At 56.5% G+C, this 23,476-nt stretch overlaps 1 protein-coding gene across 1 annotated transcript; it reads right to left on the bottom strand.

Moving 5' to 3' along the window:
• Window positions 1-18,602: 18,602 nt before the first annotated feature.
• Window positions 18,603-23,133, bottom strand: HRH2 (histamine receptor H2). Its single transcript, XM_066329275.1, has 2 exons — window positions 21,819-23,133; window positions 18,603-18,716 (listed from the first exon to the last, which is right to left on the bottom strand). Exons 1-2 carry the CDS (start codon window positions 22,937-22,939, stop codon window positions 18,698-18,700), a joined length of 1,140 nt encoding a protein of 379 aa, XP_066185372.1. The 5' UTR covers window positions 22,940-23,133; the 3' UTR covers window positions 18,603-18,697.
• Between the last annotated feature and the right edge of the window lie 343 nt (window positions 23,134-23,476).

Raw genomic sequence — 23,476 nt, 5'->3', positions numbered from 1 at the left:
CAGGGGGGGCCCGGTGCTGGCTCCCCCTCCGCCGCACGGCCTCCCGGGCGGGGCCGCCTCCGTGCCCGCCTCCGGACCGCCCCGCGCCCCGGGCGGCAGCCCCCGGCCCGGCCTCCCGCCCTGCTACCGGGCGGGTTCCCTCTGGTACCCGGTAATTGCTCCTCCGGTACCGAGACGCGCCCCCCGCTATTCAACCATTCGCCCCCTGTAAGCCGGCTATGTCCCCCCTCACCCCGCATCACCCCCAGTTCGTAGCATCCTTCCCTGTACCCCTTTGTGCCTACAGCTGCACCTCCAGTGCCAGAACAGCCATGTCTCCCAGTACCACATTTCTTGGCCTCCAGTTTCTCCAGTACCCAGCAATTCCCTCCCCACTCCCTGGCCATCCCTCTGGACCCCTTGGACCTGCCAGTTTCCCCTCATCCAGCAATTCCTTCTATATTTGCCCTCTCCCCGCAGGCCCTGGTCCTTCTCTGCCCCCTGAGTTGGTGATTCCCCTCGCATGGCGCTGCCAGCCCCTCCAGAGGAGGGGTCTCTAGACAGGGCACCTCTGGGGGGCTCAGGTGCCAGCAGTGCTCCTTGCCCAAGTTCTTTGCCAGGGTGTCCTGAAGATGGGGGTGATGAAGAGCCATGAGCCTGCTGGAGGCTGCAGGGCTCACAGAAAAGCCAGGGAGGAGCAGAGGAGGTGGAGAGGCTGGAGCAGGGGCTGCTCTGGGAGCTGCAGAGCTCCGGGATGGGGATATGGGCAGGCTGGCCATGTGCTGCTGCATGGGGCTGGGAACAGCAGAAGGAGGGAGTGTGAGAAGAAGAAGAACTTGTCCACAGAGGTTTTAAGAAGTCAAAGCCTGGTTCAGGGATTGGTGCTGAGCAAGGTCAAGAGGACTGCAAGATCCCCACTGGCCTGAGGAGCTGGAACCCATCCTCCCCCTGTCCAGTCCTTCTCCACAGGCTGTCGCCCTTGTGTTCCTGGCAGGCAGATGAGGCTCTTTCCCCCCCTAGGTTTTGTTTTGGGTTTGTAGGTGCTCAGAACAGCTCCCACCAAGCCCTGGAGATGCTCTGGAGTTGGTGCTTTCTGGGGTGGGCTCCTTGCATTGCAACTTGTCTTTGCAATCTGCTTGGCCACTGGGATCTCTGATCGCTCTCTGAACAGGGGGGTCCTGAAAAGGGGGTGCAAGACAACAGTGTCTTAGTGCCTGTGAGGAGGGCTCAACACCATGGCCCCAGGGGAGTTTGCTGCTCACATCTCCCGCCCTGAGGAATCCTTCCTCCACCGTCAGGCATCATGGCAGGGTCAGACGCCGGTCATCCCGGAGCCACCTCCGGTTATCCCTCCCTGCTCCCGCCGTGCTGCTCGTCACATCACGCAGCAGCTCACTGCACCACTCCTTCTTGCAGGGCTGCTGCGGGATGGAGAGGCTGATGAATAAATCAATCCCCCTCGGTGCTGAGGCTGCAAAACTTGGATGCGAGCGGAGGAGCAGCGCCGGGGCTGGCGGCCTGACGGCCGGGGTGGCACCGCTTGTGAATTCCCCCCATGCAGCCGCCGCAGACAGAGCTGCTGCAGCCAAGTGGGCAGCTCTGATTGCCTTCTCGACATGTTTTATTTATCAAAGCGCTCAACATGCAGCTCTCTCCTGCTGTCCCACATTTTTTTTTTCTCCCCCTAGATTCTCCCGCCTGGAAATGGGAGCAGCGGTTTGGAGAGGAGCCGTGGGGCTCCTGGGCTCGGGGGGCAGCGGTCTCTTCTCCTCCCTGCCGTGGGCTTCCGTGAGCCGATGGCATCGCCCTGCCTGTCACACGGCTGTCACTCAGCTGCCACTGCGCCCAGGACAGGGGTCCCTCGCTGCGAGAGGAAGGACAGAGCTGGCCTTCCTCGAGCTCAGGGAACACTTTCAAGGAGCAGCCAGGCTTTTGGTCCTCCCTCTCTCTGTGCTTTGCCGAGAGCAGCGGTGTCCCAGGCGCCGCAGGAGGCTGCTGAGACACCTCCGTGCATGGCAGGGGCTGGCTTTGACCTGGCCCTGGCCAAACTGTGGCCGCTGTCACCGGCCCATCCTGGTTGCTGCTCGATTTCCTCCATCGCCTCCAGCTGCCTGTGCCAGAGGAGGAGAGGAGGGAGCTGCAGGGCGCGTTCCTGCTGCCTGGCTGCTAATAAATAAGCCTCGCTAATGAGTTGGGCTCTGGCGGGCGAGCAGGTAGCGGCAATAATCCCCCAATTACGTGGATGAGGCAGACAGTTAAGTGCAGAAAACCCACAAATAAACAAGAAGGAGAATAATATAGGAGCAGGGAGGAGCTGGTGTCTGGGTCCCTCAGCCTTTCCCCCGGCAGTGCCAGGAGCACACTGGGAAGTGTAGTTCTGCCTTCATCCTCTGCCGACATCCTCCTCTGGAGGGAAGGAAATCTCTGATTTTCAGCGCGCTCCTCCAAGGCTGAGGCGCCCCGTGAAACATCAGGACAGTCATCCCTGGGGCTGGGGAGCAGGACAGGAATGTAGCTCCGAAGAGAGCCTGTGTGCACAGAGCATCCCAGGGCTCGGAGAGAGGAAGCCCTGCCAGGCAGAGAATCCTTGGGGCTGTCTCCATACTACCAGTGTGGAAACTGAGGCATGGAGAGGCTGCAGCCGTGGGATGGCTGCTTTGCTTTCCCACTCCTGCCATGCTCCTGTGAGCATCCCTACCCTCGAGCTTCTTACAGATGGAAATACCAGCTTGAAGAGCTTGACAAAGGTGCTCTGTGGAGGATGGAGCTGTGCAGGGGCCATGCTGGATGCTGGCACAGCACAGGCTTCTTCCTGGAGCCCCAGACGGACACAGAAACCTCAGTGAGAGCAAATGTCTCCCTGGCTCTATCGATCGTGGCCGTGGGCTGCGCGTGCCTCGTGCTGGACTCACAGGGATGATCAATACTCGTTTTTCTCCCCAGCCTTCACCTCCCTAATGGGAGCCACCAGCTCTGTCCCTCCCCCAGAGCTGCCAGAAGGAGATGGGCTGGAGTTGGACCCACTTCTCCTTTGCAATCTTAAGATAAGAGTCCCCAAGAGCTGCAGCGCTGTCACCACCGGGGGCTTTGCCACTGGGCCCTGGTGAGCTGGTGGCGGCCAAGGCCAGAGGGACAGCAGCCACTGGTCCCCAGCTGGCACTGGGATGGCTGTGTTTAGTCAGAAGCAAACGTTTTGGAGCAACAGTCCACAGGGTTGTGCCATGCTGCGAATTGCTCCCCGCAGGGACACATTTCACCCTTCATGGCAGCCAGCAGTGGCTGTGCAGGTGCAGTGCAGGAGGAGATGCTCAGCTCCACTGCAGGTGCCTGGGAGGATGTTCCCACCGTGTGTGGGTGGAAGAGGGGAGCCCATGGTGCCAAGGGTCTGGCTGCAGTGCCAGGGGACACAGTCCCCTTTTGCCTGGTGGCAGTGTTGCTGATGGTGGCACTACGGGGTTTTTTTTCCTGTGCTGGCAGCAGAGGGGGGGCTCATGAGAGGCATAATAATAATCCCCACGTGAAGTATAAGAAAAGAAGCTATTTCAGTATTGCCTCCTCCGCCTGGTGAGCCTACAGCCAGGCCTCTGTCAGGAAAGGGAATGCAGATAAATCAACCATTCTCCTTAGGAAGGTGACTTTATTTCCCTCATGTGGCACAAACCTTGTTGGGAAAAGGTGCTGGCTCCTGGTGAATGCTGTGGGCAGCCAGAATACAGCCTGCCCACAGTCCCAAAATTGGGCAGGAAGTGCCTGGCATCAGCTCAGCTGCCTGGATCCCTATGATGAATTTCCCAGAGAGAGCAGTAATTCCAGGAAATTTTCTTCTCTGTGTCTGTGCAGGCACTAACTGGGAGCTGAACTCCTTCAGTGGAGAAGGGGGGAAAAAAAAGACCAAAAGGAAATGGAAGAGATTGGGGTTTTGATGCCTTTTCCTTTGAACACAGGAGCTTGCAGAGCTGGGTGGTGATGGGTGAGGGGCTGTGGGATGGAGCATGCACACTTTACACCAGATACATTTGGGAAAGCCTAGCCATGTGCCCTCTGTCCTGGTTTGGAGGGCAAGAACTGCCCTTCATGGCAGACTGCAGAAGATTGATGTGTTTTTGAAGGCAAACCCGAGTTTTTGCCCTGAAACAGTGTGGGCGCCTGCTCCGAATGCTAAGCAGCTCCTCGGGAAGCAGTTTCAAAGCACAAAGGGGAGCAGGATGGGGGAGCAGAGCAGTCAGCCCCCTCCTCTGGCCCCTGAAGACTGCACTGTCCCTTCCCAAAAGTCACAACAGATAATCAAACTCAGAGGAAAACACCTCCAAGTGGCCTGTGGTTCTGGGTGGTGGAACCCCCCCTCAAGATGCTATAGGCTGTTTCGTGGTGCCCAAGATCCACTCCTGGAGGATCATTTTGCGGGGGACTGTGGATTTATTTTGCAGGGAGCTGCCACTGGTGGGACCTGCTGTGCTGGTGAGGCAGGAAACAGAGAAGTGCACAGAGGATCTGTCCCAAGAATGTCACCAGCTGGAGTCCTCCCTAATGGCTGCTCCCTCCCAGCCACCCCAAACTCCCACAGCATCTACACCATCCCAAGTCCCCTTCTTGGGGTGGCACAAGAGTCCCCAAACTTGTGTCCCCAAACTGCCACCCCATGCCTGAGGGGCTTTCAGGGCAGAGGGTTGGGATCTGCACAGGCAGCCCCGAGATGCTCTCACCACAGATCCTCCCACCTGCCTCTGCCAACTAATGGAGGTGATTTTCACCTCCTTTCATCTGGAAAACCGCCGGCAAAAGTCATCTAACAACTTCCCTGGCAGCAGGAGCGTTGAAGAGATTTCTCTCGCACATTCACAGCAGGTGATTCTCCGTGCTGCTCAGAGGAGGATCGCTCTGGCTCGGGATGCAGAGCAGCACTTGGGAACCCCTGAGTCCCCGACCCACACTCAGCTGGGCACTGGGACATGCAGCGGGGGCAGACATAACCCACCCTGGGCAGTGCTTCTCCTCCATCCTCCCCTGAGCCTGCCCTATGAGGGGTGATGAGTGATGCAAAAATAGCCGGCATCATTCCCAGGCAGCAAACATCCCAGGGGTGATGTAAAAACAGGGAAGAATCCAGGATAGTGGATCCCCAGGGATCCCCCCTGTACTAAGCCTGAGCACAACCTCTCCTTGTGGTGGAGGTGCCTGTGAGCAGCCACTGATGGAGACACCTCTGTGTGGGGATGGGAGCATCATCACAGGGAGGTGGATGCTGATATGGGATCCTCAGGAGCTGCTGTAATCTCATTCCAGGAGCAAATCGCATTCCCAGCAGCCAAGGACATGTTAGGTCTTAATAAAAATGGTAATTCCCAGCAGATTGAGTTGGGAACAGGGAAGGTGGCTGCTGCTTCCCCTTTCAAGCCTTCTCCAGGGCCCATAGGGAGCGTGGTGATGCTGGAGGAGGCAGAGGGCTGCACTGAAAGATGATGGATTTGGAAAGTAGGAGCAAGGGGTTTCAGCAAAACCCCAGCTCCTCACATCCTCTGAGATCCAGCCTCGGCTCCTTGTCTGCCTAATCCCTGCCCTGACGCTCACCCGAGCTGCCCAGCCATGAAAGCCGGAACTGTTTGTTTGCAGTTTCCTAGGAGAGAAATCACGTTAAAAAAATTAATTACACACCTGAAAACAAAATCTGGCTGCTCAAGTGCACATCAGGGATAAATGGTGTGCTCCAAATTAGACAATTTACAGCTTGGGTAAGTAATGAAGGAACCCAGCCGGGCGTGAAAGCAGAGGGGGAGAGTGACCCTGGGGGAATGTGGGGCTCTTTTCCTGCTGCTCCCCTTGTCCCCCAGCCCCTTCATCCCGCTGACCCCCTTTTCATTGCTGCTTGCTGAGAACCCCCCATTTTCTCAGCTCTGCTGGCTGGATTAGGTCCTTGTAGCCCAAACTTCGGGAGTTCATCAGGGATTTTGGATGAGTTTGAGCCCTCTTAGAGCTGGGAGATGGGAGCAGCCCCAGAGAATGGAGCAGATAATGGAGCGGGAGGATGTTCTGTGCATCCCAGGGAGAGAACACCTGGGTGGGACATCTCCCCCCAGAGCATCCCAGTGAGCAGAAGTGTCCAGCATGGGGGTCCCTCGCTGCACTCCGACCCCCCTGGCACCCCCCAGCCCACGCTGGCCTCTGCAGTCCTCGCTGTGCGGTGCGTGGGTGGGCTGGCAGCACGTAGCCGAGGAACGGGCAGCAATCCAGGCTTGCTGGCGAGAAGAAAATAATTTCTTTGCCTTATTTTTCCCTTTACAGTGTCCCAGCCCAGCCTGTGAGTGTGGGGATTTAAAGGGGCTGTGTCCCAGGGCCATCACGCCGGCTTAGCGGCAGTGGGAATGGTTGATGTGGCTGGATCCGTGTGGTGGAGCTGAGCTTCGTGAGTGGGCTGGTGGCTGTGGGTTCTTGCTGGCTTGCCTGCAGCAAAGAACCAGCTATGGGGTCTTCTGCTGCCCTGGGGCAAAGTTAAAGTGTGGGCAGCATCCGTGATGGGCGAGGAGATGCCCTGTGCCCCTCGCATTGCCCAGGGGGAAGCCTGGAGCACGGCAGCATCCCAGGAACCCACGGGAATCGACCCTCTCCTCTATCCACACCCCTCTCTGCCCTCTGTGCGCTGCCCACCAGCTCCGGCAAGGGGCAGGATCCTCCCCAGCCCGCCGCCGTGTGATGGTGCGTGGGGATGGGAGCAGCCTCCCTTCTCCCCTCTCTGCTCGACTCCCACCTCTGCTCGGTGCCGCTCGGAAACCAGCCAGCTAATGATGTGAGCTGCGGAGCAGATGGGGGACCTGACGCTCCACTCCCCGGCAGCGGATTCGGCATGCAAATGGATGTGTAGAGACGCGGTGCCTCCCGGCCTGTATCCTCCACACCCCCTCCACGCGTACGGCGTTTCCATCCACAGCCCCCAGACCCTCCGCTCACAGCCCCCCGCCTGGCCTGGAGCCACGCGTGGAGGGCAAGAACGGACGGACAGACGGACACGGGCTTGTGTACGGTCCCTGCAGCCCTGCCTGCTTGCGGGATGACCCCTCCTTGAACTGTAAATCCCGCCGTGGCCCTGCGGGGTAGCGGCAGTGCGTGAGCTGCAGTGGCCGCACCGTTTCCCCCGCCGCCTCCTTGAGCTGCTTTTGCGGCATCGGTGGGTGCTGCTGTGCCCCGTCCAGGGGCTGTGCAGAGAGGTGGGAGCAGGACCGGGACAGTGATCCAGGTGCTGCAGTTGCCCAGCTGTGCTGACTTCGGGGGCTACAGCAGGGATGCTCTGGGATGCCGGCAAAGCTGCTCCTGCCCTGGGCAGCGCCAAGAGGCATCAGTTCAGCTCCTGCAATGCCCGTGATCACTTCTCAGCCTAAGAAATGCTGCGAAATGTGAGCTGGCAGAAGCAGGACAGCCTGACTGAGTCCTACTCCCCTTCCAGAGCCTGTGAAAAAGGAAAGCTGGAAGGTGCAGGGTGGTTTGGGGTTTCATGATGCCTGACACAACCGTGTGCCCAGGGGGGACTGGAGCAGCCCCAGTGGAGACCAGTTCAGCTGGGAGTGGGAGCAGAAAGGACACCCCGTTTCAGCCCAGCCCCGCAGCTGTAAAACCAGCCCTCTGCCAAAAGGACACAAAATCTGCCCTTCCCGACGTGGGGATGAGCCTGTCTCCACCTGCAGCATCACTCCCTCAGACCCTCTGTGCACTGCAGCAGCACCGTGCCACGCCGTTATCTCTGATGCCTGGGAGCGGGAAGGAGATTAATATTCATCACAAGGGAGCGGAGCATATGGAATATGAATAATGCTAATTGTGTCTGTATAGATTTAGCGTAAGAAGCTTCCATGCATTAAGGAAGGAGGGAATTAGTTCTCTGAACCATTTCAGACTAATTTCTGGCAAAGGAGTGCCTGCCTGCCCGCAGGTTTGGAGACAGGGGTGACGATAAAACTTGTGTCCCGTGCCTGAGTGCGGCAGAGGCTCGGGAGGAAGGGCGGCTGTGTGGGGGAGCACAAACACCCTGTGCCTCCCAAAAAAACAGAGTGATGGAGCAAACTCAGCCACTGCAGATGCCAAGAAGGAAAAGGGGCTGCCTATAGACCTGTGAGCCCCACAGCCATGGGCTGCTGCACAAAGAGACACCCCCAAGTGCCAGCACTGGAGGTGACAGTAAGCCTGCTGTGCCTGGGCTGCTTTTCCATGTGTGTGGTCCCACTGGGCTTGGGTCCCTGGGGCCAAGAGTAGTGCAAGGCTGGCACGACTCTTGCCCTAGGGGAGTTTATCTGCCCCTAGGTGCAGGGCAGGCAGGGAGCTGACAGGAGACAGTGCCCTGTGCACTGAGGGTTGGACTGGTAACGAGGTGCTGGGGGCCAGAAAACTTCATGCCTTAAACATTCATCCCATTTGCCTTCTGAGGACAAGGGCTGGTGCCTCGTTTAATCGAATCAGCTCATGGCTCTAATGAGGAAAAGAGGAGAAGGCTCATTTGCTCAGCCAGGCAGGGAGAGCAGGCTGGGCACTGCAGGTCCAGGGTTTTGGCAGATCCCCCCCAGGCCCAGGCGAGTGTGTTCCCTCCTCTTGTGGCACGGGTTGACACTTGGTAGTGTCACCTTGGTAATGGGGAACCAGTAGGAACAGCGGGATCAGGTTCCCCTCCCTGCAGGGCACGGTGCTGAGCTTCCCCCTGTGCCCCAGCACTGCAGAAGGGTTCAGGCTGGACACCTCTTTTCTGCTGTGCTCCCCAGAGATGGCCCTGTGGCAGCAGAAAGCTCAGGAGGGGCTGGGGTCATGCCTCTCCTCCAGACTAGAGCTGGTCAGGGAGATTTTGCAGCCTTGGGAGAAGATGGAAAACACACGAGGTCCGGCTACTCCCTGAGATGCTTTCTGGCAGCCCTGCAGCTGCAGTGTGAGGATGCTCCATGCCTTTCTCCATGCTCTCCAGGGCCAGCAACCACAATTGTTTCAGGTTTGACCACTGCCCTCTTCCTCCCCCCTCCTCCCACTCCTGAGAACGTGGGATTCCTCTTCCTGCACTTTGATCTCTCCAATTTTTAGCTCGTTCTGGCTGCTTTATAGGCACTAATCCCTCTGCAGGCACCGGGGAGAATCCACCTACACTCCATGCAGTCTTAAGTCTTATTGTGTAAACAAAATCTCAAACACAAAATCCCTAATCCTTAATGGTTGGAGCCTCGGATACCTGTTCCCCCGTGTCCTGCCCGATGGGGGCTGCAAGTGGGGGAAGGTCTCTGCCATGTTTGCTCCCATCCTCAACCTCAGCACAGATTAAACATCTGTACAGGCTTTTAACCTTGGGTTTTTTTCCCTTTCTTCCTGGCTGTTCGCACTGGTGAGCCACACTGGCCCCCTCCCTGCTCCGCTGCATTTGTTCAGCTTAGGGGGATCAAACTGGGTGACATTTGGAGTTGGGATATTTAAAATGCAAATTTCCCCGGGATAGATAAGTGGAATTTGCTCCCTCTTATGAAGGGAATCTCTGGGGAGAGCCGAGCACTACGGCCAGCCTGCTCTGAATGTGAAATGCGGCCAGGAGAATCCCTGCCTCCCCCCAGCCTGGCACTTGTGGGCAAACACTGGTGCAGTAACCACCCTCATGACCACGAAGGTATCCAGATTCCCCTCAAACACAGTGAGAGCTAAGAGCTGCAGGGCCGGCAGAGAAACCCGCGGTGATTGTGGATTACAGCCAGGGAGGGAGAAATCTCGGTGGCCACTGGTGTAATCCCAGAATTGATGGTTTTTTCCTCTGTGCCCGGGGTGCTGCTGATGTATTTGTCTCTCCTTCCCAGCTTGGAAATTAAAGCTTTCACCACTTTTCTTGCTGCAGAGGAACAAATATGTGTCTGAGAGGGAGATTTACACTTTGCTTTGCTTTCTGGAAATGGAGCGTGATTTTCCAGTGACTGCAGATGCTGGGCCTGTCCTGATGCTTTGAGAGGAGCTGCTGGGTGGGGAGAAGGAGCCCCCCACCCATCCACCCTCCCAGCTGCTTCAGCAAAACAGGTGGGTTTACAGCCCAAAGGATTTGCAGTCTGTGTTTCCCCTCTCTGCAGTCACATACCTGCCCCTCCTTTTGTGCCCCTCTTTCCTCCCCCTTCTTGGTGCAGGCTCCAGGCTGGGCTGATTCACCTCCTGGCATGGCTGTACTCGAAACCTGCTAAACCCCCACGAAGGGAGAAGTGCAGCATCTTTAGGGAAAAAAACACTCGATTTGCTGCCAAACGCATCCAGGATGAGGCTGCAGGCACCAGACTGCACACAGGGGGCACGGGGGTGTGGAAATTACGGCAGGGCTGGGATGGAGAGGAGCAACCCCAGGCTGGGAAGCCCTGGGAGGTCTGGGGGGAGTTCACCTGGAGCCATTCGTGTGCATCAGCTTCATCCCTGCGTGCCCACAGTGCCCCGCTCACGCAGCAGCAGCTCAAAGCAAAGGGAAAACCCATAAAGCAGAGGAAGTTCAGGCAGCTCTCTGAGCTGGTCCCGGGATCCTGCAGTGACTGGGGGCTTCCCACAAACCGTGATGCACCGAGGGATATCTGGAGCGCTCATAAATATACTCCGGGAATGAAGGAAAAGGGATTTGAATTTCAACTTTGATGCATAATGTGCTTTCTCTAAAAAAACCACAGCCTTCTTGGCAGGGACCAGACAACTTCACACTAAATCTCCTGCAGGAGCACGTTGCCAGAGATAAAACCTCAATGAAACACAATTAAGTTTCCACTTGGATTAGCCAAACTCGCGTCTCTCCTCCCACCCAGACACCCCGGCAGCGGGATGGGGACAGCTCAGTGCCACCTCCCGTGTCCCCAGCCCTGCTGGGAACGGGACGCCTCTGCCCCGGGGGGAGGATAACTCTCTTTTCACGGCTAAGGGGAACTGACAAGTGATGAATACACGGAGCGCTGCAGGGCAGCCCCTGCCATCTCACCGAGGACGGGCGGCTCATCACGGCTGGTTTGCTGCGGTTCTCTGAGGTTTGGAGCCTGGTGGGGAGCCTGGGGCAGGGTGTCCATGTTATCCCCTGCGGTCCAGCCAGCTTGGGGTTGGGGCATGGCACCGCCGCCTCCTTTCCCAGCTCAGTCCCGAAGGAGGGAGGAGCAAGCGGAGGGGATAAGCTGGCGGCAAAGGTTGCTGAGAGATTTTTTTTTCTTTAGGCAGGAATATCTCGAATATAGTATTTTTTTTTTTTCTCCTTAAGGCTTATAAGCTGGGAGGTTTTCTATTCTTGGAGGTTTAGGCTTAAACATCACTCATGGTGGCAATGTCTCGCCCCTGTTTGCCCCTGACTCTTTGGTGTCACTCTGAGCCCGCAGAGGTGTTAGGCTCATTTGTGCCGCAGTTTTGGAGCAGGCTCACTCCTCCAGGCTGGGTCGCGGTGCCCCAGCGCCAGGCTGGGAGGAACAGATCATGGGGGAGGTAGGAAAAAACAGCTCGGAGCCATCCCTGGGACAGGGACACTTCCCAGGCCCTGTGGGTTTTGCCCTGCCGGGAGGCAGCTCACAAAGGGACCACGAGTTGCTGGCAGGGCTCTGAGGGGAAATCAGCCTGTTAATTAAGAGCTTAATTACCCAATAACGAATGGTGGACTTAGCTCAGCCTTGAAGCAGGCCAAGCGAGTGAAGTGCCCTCAGGGAGGGCCAGAGGAGGTGAGCCGAGGGCAGGCTTTGCCTTCTGCCGTATTTGGGAATATTTGTAAGATCTGTACATGGAGAGAAGAGAATCTGCAGCTCTCTCAGTACCTCTGTCCCTGCTGTCTCCTAGGTGCCAGTGTGAGGACAGGGATGGGGATCACTTATCCCTCCAACACCACAGTGTACCCCGGGCACGGGGTGCACTGCAGGGAGGGGCATTTGTGAGCTGCAAAGGGAGAAGGATTTCCTTAGCTTGGCGTGTTTTTTGCTGCAGAAAGGCGGTTTCAGCTCCGAGGGTAAAGGAAATGAAACAGAAAAATGCTTCCTATTAAGCAAAAGGGATGGAGAGCCCTGCGTAATAGCGCTGTCTGCAGGGGCTGCTCGCTCCGCATCCGCATCCAGCGCGGCCCCGCGCCAGCGCCCGCAGGGAGCCGTGCGACGGCGGGCGGGCTGAGGGACACGGGCACCGGCGTGGGGACAGCCACATCCAGCCCCAGGGATGGCACGCAGTGCCTGTGGAGATGGATGTTCTCCACACAGATCCCTGCGGTTCTCTGGGCAGGTCCTATGGGGATGTCTCAGCCCAAGGTGGGGACTGAGATGGGTCTAAGGAGCTGCTGGAGGGGATTTGGCCAATGCCCATAGGCAGTTCTGAGGGTCTCCTGACTGCTGGGACATGGGCAGTGCCAGCACATCCTCTTGCTCTGCCTGCAGCCTCATGGATCCAGAGAACAGCCCCAGCAGAGATCCCAAAGCCAGCAGGCATCCCTTGCCCAGGGCATGGCTGCCGTTCCTCATCAGGGGATGCTCTTCCCCTTCGCTTTTGGATTTTTTTCAGAGCCCAAACAGACCTAGCGTTTTTGTGGCAAGCAGGAAGAACATTAATTCTGGAGCTTTCCCAAGTAATTCATCCTCTGAGAAATTAATTATCAGCACCGGGGCTGCATTTAATCAGCATCAGCCCCTGCGTGCGCGGGGTCGGAGGGTGCTGCTGCCTCTGCCTCCAGCGGCTCTGCGCTCCTGCCGGCAGGGAGGAGACGGGCTGCTGCCCGTGGGATGGGGACTGTGAGCCAGGAGAGCAGATCCATCCGGGAGGCCCTGACAGCTGTGCAAACACCTCCGGCCTAACAGCACCTGTCAGCTACGCCCAGGGTGGGTGGTGGAGTGACGGGGCAGCCCAGATGCTGAGAGCGGCTCCGACGCCCACACAGAAGCTCCAGGGTGTTCATGGCGTTGGGAGCAGGGATATAACTCTGGAAACAAGGTTCTGTGCCCCCTGTCCTGCGCTGGGGACGGCAAAGGCAGGCAGGTAGCGCGCACACGCGTGGCTGTGGGTGCAGGTGTGTGGCACACCGGGAAGGCGGCTGTGATAATGACTGCTCGCCGGGGGACACGGGGGCATCTGTTCCAGCAGAGCTGCCTCCGGCTGCTGTTTCCCTGACAAATGGTGTTTGGTTTGGTGGAAGAGCCTTAATGAAAGCGGTGGCGGCTGCAGGAGTGGGGAGGGAAGCTCCCGCCTGAAGGATGCTGTGGGGGAGGAAGGAGAAAAGGACAAAAGGACGTTGGACAGGTCCCTTGGCGGTGACCAGATGGCTCCTTGCAGGACACACATCTCGCTGCCTGGCCAGGGCCACCAGCTCTGCCTGGTGGGGTCTGGGGCCACCAGGAGAAGGTGGGGGAGAGCCGAGGGTGCACTTTTTGGAGGTGGGGGTGATGAGGGTTTTTGGGGACCTCAGGGACTGTCGAATTGCAGAAGCAGGGGGTCCCTTGACGTGGGGCCGTGTTTCTGTCATACTTGTGCCCTCTAGTGGCTTTGTCCTCTCTCTCTGGTCCCTTGGCCACCATCCCAGTGACGCCACCGTGCTCCTGGTCTCGTGGCCACCATCCTGCGGTGGCCGGGGTCAATCTGTGCCTCTGGCACTGCCAGCCTTGGTGTTCTTGGTGGTGGGGAAATGCTGGGCAAGAAGGGTTTAGCCGAGGCCAAGAAGGCACCCGATGATTCCTTCCCCGTGGTCATCTCCTTCATGCTGCATGCGAGTGCTTGTCCTTGGTTTCAAGATGCTTTGGCATGGAAATGTAATTTTCAGATTTATGGGGAGGAAATGGGTTCCATAACCTTTTCAGAGGCTTGATTCCCCAGCCAAAACTGTTGGGTGAGTGACCCTAAAATATATTTTATTCCAGAAAATCCAATCTTGAGATTTCTAACACAAAGTTTCTCATTTTCCACTGCTCGGGGCTGTTCTCTACCTTTCTGTTTCCTCTGTGTTTAATCACATGACAGCCTGGGAAGAAAAAAAAAAAAAACAAACCCAACACAGTTTTTTCTCATTCTACTGATGTTTCTCTTTTATCTAAAAGAAATAAAACGCTCCTTTGCCTCCAGCCCGTGGCAGGCACCACGTCTCAGCTGCGCTCCTGGGGGACAGGACGCTTGGATGCCCTGCGGCTGCTCCTGCCTCCCGTGTGCTTCTCTCCTTCCCTGTGCCTCCTCTCTGCAGGTTTTCGGACCCTTCCCAGAGCTGTGGCAAGGACGGCAAAGGTGGTTTGGTGGAAGAAGCCCAGCTGGGCACTGTGGGTCCCTGTGGTGGAGCAAGGTGAGGATTGGGTGCCATATATAGGGCAGTGTGAGCTCCAGTGTCCCCTGCAGGAACAGGCGGATGGGGATGTCCCCGTGCACTTGGCAGCCAGCCCTGCCTGTGCTCCCTCCCCTCGCAGGGGATATTTCCTATCTGAGAGAGCAGATGTTGGTTAGGAGCTTCCTAAGCAGTTTCTCTTCCCTCACAGAATTGCTGCTTGGCGAGAGAATTAAATTCTCTTTTGTTGTCCGTTTAGAGGAGAACAAAACCAGATGTCACCTGGAGAAATTCTTGCTGCTGCACCCCAAGGGGATGGAACGGCTGCCTCAGGACAAGGATTAGCCCATCACTGAGAAAACCGATGGTCCCTGAGGGGATTAGACAGATGATCGATGCTGGGATTAGTTTGTGGGGTGGCTGCGGTGAGAGCAGCGACCCAGAGCAGCAGCTCCGCCCTGCCTGTGGTCGCACCGAGCCAACCCCTCCCCAGCCCATCCCCGTGGTCTCAGGGATGGTCCCTGAGCAGTGTCAGCCCGGCGAGGAGGGGCTGGGGCAGCACTACCACAGCTGCTCTGCCTTTTGGATTTCTCCCCCTTCCAGCCTCGTTAGTACTGAAATTAAAAGCAAGTGCTTGTGAATTGGTAGCTGTTCTCCAAGACCCTAATTAGCAAATCTCTTCATCCCCTGGGGCTGCAATCTAATAATAATAATAATAAAAAAAAGCCAACAAAAACCCACCCAAACCCACTAAAAACCTAAAAGACCCAGCACCCAAACAAGCCCCAAACCTTGTTTGATGGATTGGGAGTGCTACTGGAACAGTAGGAAACGGCTCTCCCTGCTTAGTATGGTAATTAAACACTTCAATTGCAATTATTTTTGCAATTCGATAAGTCTCTAATTGTTATCATAGGTGGCAGGGGTTTGGGTGTGTGTTTGCCAGTTCTTCTCCGAGCTGGAGCGGAGCGTGGATGCTGCAGGCGACTCAGGCCTGCTCCTGCCGGGTTTGTTTGGGGAAGACGAGCTCTCCTTGTGCTCCTCTGCAGGGACTCGGCTCCTGCTGCTCTGGAAAGCTGCTGATGAGGCAATTTCTCAGTCTGCTCTGCGGGGCTCAGCCCGGGAGTCTCACATCTCCTTATCCCGAGGCCACACGAGAAGGACAGCCAGGGGACCTTGCCTGACAGGACATCACCTTGCTGGGGACGTTTCCTTGCCCACTGATGTTTTGGATGGGATTTGGCTGGGTGCTGGGAGGCAGCGGGGCTGCAACACTCCCCTGTCTCAGCTTTCCTCGCCCTTCGCTGAGGAATGAGTGGTGGGAGGGTGAATCCCACAGAGGTACCGGGGCAGATGCTGACACTCAGGGCTGTGCTGGCTCGGGGTGGGGAGGTCGAGGAGTTGGGGGAATGAGTTGGGCTGCTCTGTGCCGGGTCGGGGAGCCCGGCCCCTCCGTGGGTGGTGACAGTGATGATCCCCACGGTGTGGCCGGAGGTCGGGGCCGGTCCGTGCCCGCAGCAAGCAGGGGGAGCTCCGAGCCAGCGGTGCCGCCCGTGCGACAAGGGGAACGGCAAAGTGTCCCCTGCTCCATCCGCTCAGCGCCCAGGGAGGGGTCATCTGGTTGGTCTCACAGGGCAATGTGTGCTCTGGGGGCTGCCAGCCTTGCCCAGGGCAGCTCCACCTGTGTCTCGGGTGTTCGTGCTGTGTGACCAGGTTCTGCCCCAGCAGAAGGAGGGGATGGGACAGCAGGACGCTCTTCCCAGGACAAAGCACACTCACAGAAATCAAGTATCTCATTTGCCTTCTGTCTCAAGTAGATTTTTATATCACTGATGATTTCTGCACAGGCTCAGGACAGAAACATCCTCTTTTGGGAGCCCTGGTGTTGAGCTGCTGGGGAGGGCAGAGCCTGGGGCAAACCCTGGCTGCTCAGTGTCTCCCCATGGCCCAGCAGGCTCCAGGGTTTCTCCTTGCCTTGCAGCAGGGCTGGGACAAGGGCTGTGGTGTAAGGATGGCCCTGGGGATGGGAGGCAGCCTTGCCCCAGGATGGATGCTGAGGGACTGGGATGTCCTGTGCACAGACATCCAACACTTGTGGCTGCAAACATCCACCACTCTGGGCCCTCCTGCCACGTCACCCACCATCTACCAGGCCCTTGCCACCCCTCAGGGGTGGATACATCCCTGGGATACCAGGGAAGGTAGTGCCTGTGTTGTCTTTCTCCATCCTAGGCTGGTCTGCCTGGCACCAAGACCTCAACAGCAGCCTCTTTCCCCCTTCACCCTGTGCCCTCTCAGCCTGCCCCGCTGCCATGGGTCTGGAGAGGGCACTCCCATCCCAGCCCTGCCAAAGGGAATTCTTCCTGAGCCAGCTCCTCAGGCATCTCCCCCTGCTGGTGTGGAGCTTGATGCTGAAAGTGTCACTGCCCGCACAGGACAGGGGAGATGTTCTTCTGCAGCTCCTCTGAGGGCTCTTCTAGCACACCACCCTTCTGGGAAGAAACCTGGGTGGGCAGAGGCCTCTCCAGCAGTGTTTGGGGATGGAGCAAATGCCACGTGCCAGAGCAGGGATCCTGCAGGGGAACACAGAGGGTGATCAGTGGCTTTACAGGATGCAGATTGGTCCATTTCCCCCCCTCTCCACTGCTCCTCAGTGTAAAGACTGCTGCATCCAGCACCTGCTGTGCCTGGGAGGGACTGTGATGTGATGCTGTGAGGATGCTCTCGGCATCCCTGATTAAATGCTGAGTGCTGGCATTTGGGCAGAGCTGAGCAGGCTTGCATCACCCCAAGACCTATCACCCAACTCCCCCCTGAGCAGTATCACTTTGCTCTGTGGCTTTCTCTGCCTGTTCTTCCTGTCCCTCGGGCCAGCCAGCAGCAGCAGGGCTGAGTTGTCAGAGTTGTAGCCTGACAAAAGTTGATGTTCTGAAGCTGGCAGTGCTCTGCTCCTGGGTGCTGCTTCTCCCACGGCCCCTCTCCTTGCTGTGGGTCAGGGAATTTTTTGGTCATGGACTCCTTGGTTGGGAGTCCTGTACAAGGTGACATTTCCTGTCCCCACCCCCATGGTGCAGAGAGGAAATCTGTGGTCACATCAAGACCTCAGATCTGCAAACCTCTCCCCCAAACCTCTGCTTCATTCTGCTGATTAGATCAGCAGCCTCTCAGGGGGTGGCTGGCATTTTGCCTTCACCTCATGGAAACTACATGTGTCTTAGAACATATCACAGAGATGGAAAGTATGAAGCAGAAGAGCTGGAATGGGTGTCCCCTCTGCCCCTGCTGCTGGGCAGTGACAGCAGCAGAGTGACTCTGCCTTGTGCCTGCACTGCCGGGGGGGTGAGCACTGTGCCTGCCCTGGGGACCTTTGCTTTGTGGTTTCCAGACTGGAAACCACACTCTGCTCCTCCTGCAGGGCAGCAGTGATGCCTCCCCAAAGAGCAGCATCTGCAGCCTCCAAACCTCTGCTCCTCCTTCTGCTGATGGGCAATGGCATTTCCAGGGTGATTCACAGGGAGTACCCCTGAGAAGTGCAGGTTTATGTTGTGCCCCAGGGCAGGGGGTCCCTGTACTCCAGCTCTGTGTGTGGACAGACTGCACCAGCTCCTGTTATTGCTGTGATCTTGGCTAAGGTTAGAAACGCTCAGGGTGCAGCAGGGACAAAGTGTGCCCAGCTTCCAGCACGTGGGTGACTGTATTCCCCCCCCAGGGCAGAGTCAATACGGAGAGCCCAGGTTATCAGCATGCAGCATGGGAGGGGAGAGCATGTGGAGGTCAGGGTGACCTTGCCTGACTCTTCCCGAGAAGGGCTGCACAAAGTGGCTCTCTGGAGGCACATTGAGAGGCATCCCCATGCATGGCAGTCGTGGCCTCCAGCCCAGCACCACTTGGAGAGAGCAGCAATGCCTGATGCAGCAGCAGCTCTTCACCTCGGGAGCCCTGCCAGCATCTCCGCCAAAGCTGCTGGCAATTTATGTGGATGTAGGCTTGCATGAAAATGAAGCGTGCTGGAAATTCTTGGTCTGAATGCAGCTGCCTCTGCAGTGCATGAGGGACAGGCAGGATGCAGCATCTTCCAGGGCATTTCAGGCTGGTTCTATAATCTCAAAACTCCAGGGCAGCCACAGAGCGGGGGCCCAGCTTTGTGCACCTCCCCTGTGCTTAGGACTTGGTTGGAGAGCAACCAGTGCTGGATAAAGAGTGAGGATGCATCTCTGATGGTATCACTCTTTGTACCAGGTACCATCAGGAAGGGATGCCTGCACCAGGAAAAGTGCAGTGGGTGTCACAGCAGGGAGAGCTGCCTCTTCCCTCATTTTCACCCAGAGAGCCTGGCCTTGTACTCACCCTGCAGCTCTCGCCTCTGCTGTTGAGTCTCATGCCGAGGAAAGCTGAGGGTTGTCCTTTCAGCCTCACACACAGGATTTTGGGAGAGGGCAGCCAGGAGTTGAAGGCTGGGAGATGTGGGTCCTAGGGCCACGGGCTGGCTGGGGCTCACAGAAAAGCTCCAGTGCTGGAAAGGTTAAATTGCACATGAAGACAGAAAAAAGAGAAATTGAACAGATCAGCTGGGTTGATCCTGGCTTTGCTCTGTAAAGCACCAGGTAGTGTCTGCCTGAGCTGGCAGCTGGGGCAGGCTTGTTGTGACCAGGATAGTGATCCTTTCCAATGGGAACTGGCCTCTCCTCTGCCCATATATTGTGGCCATGGTCCTGTCCCAAGCTGCTCTAAGCACAGATGGCGTGCAAGAATGTGATTCACAGCCACTCACTCAGCTCCAGTATTCTCTGCCCCAGTACATCCCTGTTAGTGCTGATTGCTCCCTTGCACGGGATTTTAATCTCTGAACATTAGAGTCTGGTCTCAGAGCCTGCAGTCACGAGCATGCCAAGCACCAGCTCTCTTCAGAGGCCTGTCCCTCTGCACTGAAGCAGATTCCTGAGGTCCTTTGGTTTTTCTGTACTGGTTTTATGTGAATTGCCTTCCTCTCTGATGCCTGGTGGGGAAATGGGAGCAGCTGTCTTCCCCTTGCATCTCTGTTAGCCCTCTACTCTCTGCCCTACCTGGTCCTCACTGATGGAAACAACTTCCAGCCCCCAGCTGCTGTGGAGGTCCCATGGCTTTTGATTCCCTGCCCTACTCCTGACTGAGACTCTGAGTGAGCCCTGAGACTGGAGAACTGCCTGCAGCTCTCCAGTATTTCCACTCTTGTTTGTTAGTCTTTTCCCTATGCCTCATAACTGAAAAGAACATTGTTATTAAGGGCAATGGTTCAAAATTCCGCTTTCCCTTAAATGATCCCATGGAGTTTCTCGTAGCAGAGCTCTTCTGAGCTCTGGGTGTTCTTATCTGGGGGGTTATGAGTTTTTTGGAATGATTTATGTTGGTTTTTCCCTGTTAACATATTCAGGGCAGATGACTCAGAAAACTCTGCAGATAGGAAGAGGGGAGAGGGACCAGCTCAGTTTGTGCTAGAGGTGAAATTGGCCACCAGGTTTTTGGTGAACAGGTAAATCCTGTGCTCACCTGTCTTTGTGTGGTGTTAGCTGATGCTGATCATCTGCCAACAGCAGATCTTTATGTATCTGACTATGGAAAAAAGGGCTGGAAGTGGCCACATATGATCATTGGTGCATCACTGCTGTGAGGTGAGAGGGCTACAAAGAAAAGGAGAGAAAGTAACAGCAGGTGCTTGAGGTGCTAATCTGATTGTGAGCAAAAACCACAGTGGTGATGCTGGGTAGGATGTGTAGGGAGCTCTCTGGATTCAGAAAGGTCAAGAAACATCCCCTTGCTTAAGTGTTCCCTCTGGAGAACCAGGGGAAGAGTCTTTTCTACCCGGAAAAGCTGGGAGGGCGAAAGCCAGGAAATCAGTGACCCTGCCCTCTGCCTGAGGAACAGAAACCCATTTTTCTTCCCCTTTTATCTCCCTCCAAGTCATTATTGTCCCTTTGTGGTAAGTCAGCGTTTTGAGAAGACACTGATATTTATATTCTCTTCTCTCTTGGCTGTGCAGGGAAATCCTGACAGCCTGTTCCCCATCACCAGCTCTCCTGGTTCAGCTGCAGAGCTTCAGTGCATGAGCTCCTGGTTTGCCCAGGGGCTGCACTGCTGGGGGAGTAAACAGCATAGCTCTCTTTGTCTCTCTGTGTTTGCAGAAACACCCCCACCACCTTAGACACATATGTTTTTATATACAAGCTACAATTTACCAAACGCTAAAACTTTGGGCCCTTCACTAATTCCTTGGAAACAGAAAAAGGCAGCCCCAGGACCTGCATTCTTGTGTTCACACTAATCCATCCCTCTGGATCTCTTTTTCTGCCCCCCTCCCTTGGGTAAAGTCACATTGGTGCTCTGGGGGAGGCACGATGCTGGCTTAGCCTTTTGGATGGTTCTGAACTTTGGTTCACCTCCCTGAGTTCTCCTTTTGGTGGCTTAAGACTCTTTCTGGGGCAGGATCAAGGGCACGTGCTGCAAGAGCGCACGAGCGCGGCTTCTTTGCGGGCACGCTGGGAACAGGGAATCAAAGGAATCCTTATCTGTGGATGGAAAGTTTCTGGGCTACTTATCAGGCACTGCTTAGAGGTTAGATTAGTCTCAGGAGCAGCAGATTGACAGTCTGCCTCTCCGTTCTCCTTGTGCTTGGCTGAGTGAACACCTTGGAGTGAGGCGGTGAGAGGGTGGCACAGCCCTGTGGGGATGTGGGTGCCCAGGGAGAGGGCTGGGGAGACAGCCTGGCACAGAATTTGCCCACTTTGTTCCCATCCTGCTCCCTCACTGCACCCCTTGGTGGGGCTGACCCTCGTAACATGCTTGGGACGACACTGAGGGAATTTTTGGCTCTAACTTTACATGGGTAAAGTATGTATTTACATGTATTTCTAAAAATGTCTGCCGGCCTAATTTCCAGAGAAATGGAAATTTCTCTGCCCCTTTCCAGAGATGGGAATGGAACTTTCTGTTGGCTGAATTCACTGCTGATGCAAACTGATGGCTGAGGTGCTGAGGGTGCGTGGCTCGGATGGGAAGGGAAGTGGCTGAGCTGCTCTGCAGGGAGCTGGAACCCAGCTCTTGGCTCCTGCAGGGACTCCCAGCCTGGCTGCAGGTGCTCTGACTGTGCCTCAGGACTAACTCCCATTTCCGCCTCTGTGATAGGCCGTCACCTTTCCTGGCCTCTGAAGCTCTGCTCTGTGCCCAGAATTTTCTGTCTGTTCCCCACTGGGACATGGCTGATTTTGGGGAGCAGATCCCGCTGACATCTTCACCCCATTCTGTACAACAAATTCTGATGGCAACTGTTCCCATTACCCAGCCAAGCCAGGGGACATTTTGTGCTCCCTGTGAACAGTGGCAATTCCAAGGGAGGGCCAGCCATGTGGGAAGCTGGAATACCTGGAGTTGTGTTGCCAGCATGGAGGGGATGCAATCTGGGTTCCTGTGAGTGGTGATGAATTTCTGAGTAGCTGAATTCAGGAGTTGTCTGGGCAAGGATCTCCTGCTGGGGCATCAGACTGTTGCTTAGAAGTCCACGGACAATGTGGGGTCCCCAGCTCTGCCTTCCTCTCTGGGGACAGACCTATCATCAGAGTCCCCAGTGTAGGAAGGCTCTTACCTCTTGAGGGCTTCATCAGTGAGCAGGGTCCCATTCTCATTCCTCACCTCCAGTTTCAAGGGTTTGCCCTCCTGCCTGCCCTGGCCCTGCCTGCCCCTGGGCTGGGCCTTTTGGAGGGGAGGCAGGTCAGAGTTCCTGGGCTGTCCCGCCCTCCTGCAGCGCAGCAAGTGCTGGTACGCCACTCGGAAATCCCTGTTGAGCGTCCCGTAGAGGATGGGGTTCAGGGCTGAGTTGGCATAGCCCAGCCAGAGGACAATGGACATGGGTGTCCCTTTGACCTCGCTGTCCCCCTGCACGCCCCGGTACGTGAACACGGTGAAATAGGGGAACCAGCACACGACGAAGGCTCCCAGCACCACCGCCAGCGTCACGGTGGCTTTGTGCTCTTTCACCATGGGTGGCATGGGCGTGTTTCCCCACGTGTGGTTTATCCTCTTGGCTTGCTCCCTGGCTATCTTGAGTATCCGGTAGTAGGTGACGCACATGATGACCAGAGGGATGTAGAAGGTCAGCAAGGCGACAAATAACCCGTACGGGATGTTCACCGCCAGCGTGCACTCCTCGTTGCAGGTGGCGTTTGTGTTTTGCACTCCTGTCCCGTTGGTGTTCCAGCCCAGGTGGATGGGTAGGAAGGAGACCATCAGTGAAACTGTCCAAATGACCACCAAACCCACGGCCACCCGGGAGCGAGTGACCACCTGGCAGTAGCGGAGCGGGGTGGTGACAGCGAAGTAGCGGTCCAGGCTGATCATGAAGAGGTTGAGGATGGAGGCCGTGCACAGCATGACATCCAGGCTGATGTAGATGTTGCAGAAAATGCTGCCAAGGAGCCACTTCTTGGTGAGTTCATACAAAGCAGAGAATGGCAGCACCAGAAGCCCCAGCAGCAGGTCTGTGATGGCCAAGGAGACAATGATGTAGTTGGTCAAGCTGCGGAGCCGGCGGTCGCAGGTGACGGCCAGGCAGACGATGATGTTACCACAGAGAGTGACCAGGATGAGGATGACGAGGAAGAGCCCGACCACCACCTGCAGGTGGAATTCCATCGTTTTTTGAGAGCTTGTGTGGTTGTAACATGAATCCATGGTGTCACTGCAAGGATGGAGCAGTCCTGCTCTCATCAGCTCCAAAGCTGCTTCAAGTAAGCCCGTACCAGGCAGGCCTAGACCCCTTCCCAAAGTGACCCTTGTTCTACAGTGACCTTGGAGAACATTCCAGAGTCACTTTACATGTTCAGCCTTGTGTGCTGGGAATGACATGGCCTGGGGAAGATGTGGCACTGCAACTCGTTTGTGCCTGTTGGCCCCCTCTGAGAGCTCAGCTGCTGTGGCAGCTGCTGCTTGATCTTAACTGCTTCTTTTCCTTTCTTGTCTTCTCCTTTCCCCTGAGTGACCATTGGGTCAGGTCCTGTGGGCTCTCATGCCCTCTGCATGTTTGGTTGGTGACAGTGGTCAGCAGTACTCCAGCATGGACAGAGCTTTGCCACCTCCTGAGGACAACCTGCAAAAGAAAGTGCCTGGTGAGGTCCTGGCACAGATTTCCCAGAGAAGCTGGGGCTGCCCCACTCCTGGTAGTATTCAAGACCAGGCTGGATAAGGTTCTGAGCCACCTGGTCTAGTAGAAGGTGTCCTTGCCCTTGGCAGAGGGGTGGAATGAAA

This window comes from Sylvia atricapilla, chromosome 14 (assembly GCF_009819655.1).
Source record: "Sylvia atricapilla isolate bSylAtr1 chromosome 14, bSylAtr1.pri, whole genome shotgun sequence".
NCBI lineage: Eukaryota > Metazoa > Chordata > Aves > Passeriformes > Sylviidae > Sylvia > Sylvia atricapilla.
The sequence above is the reverse complement of the archived record's forward strand: the minus strand, read 5'-3'. Positions and strand labels throughout refer to the sequence as shown.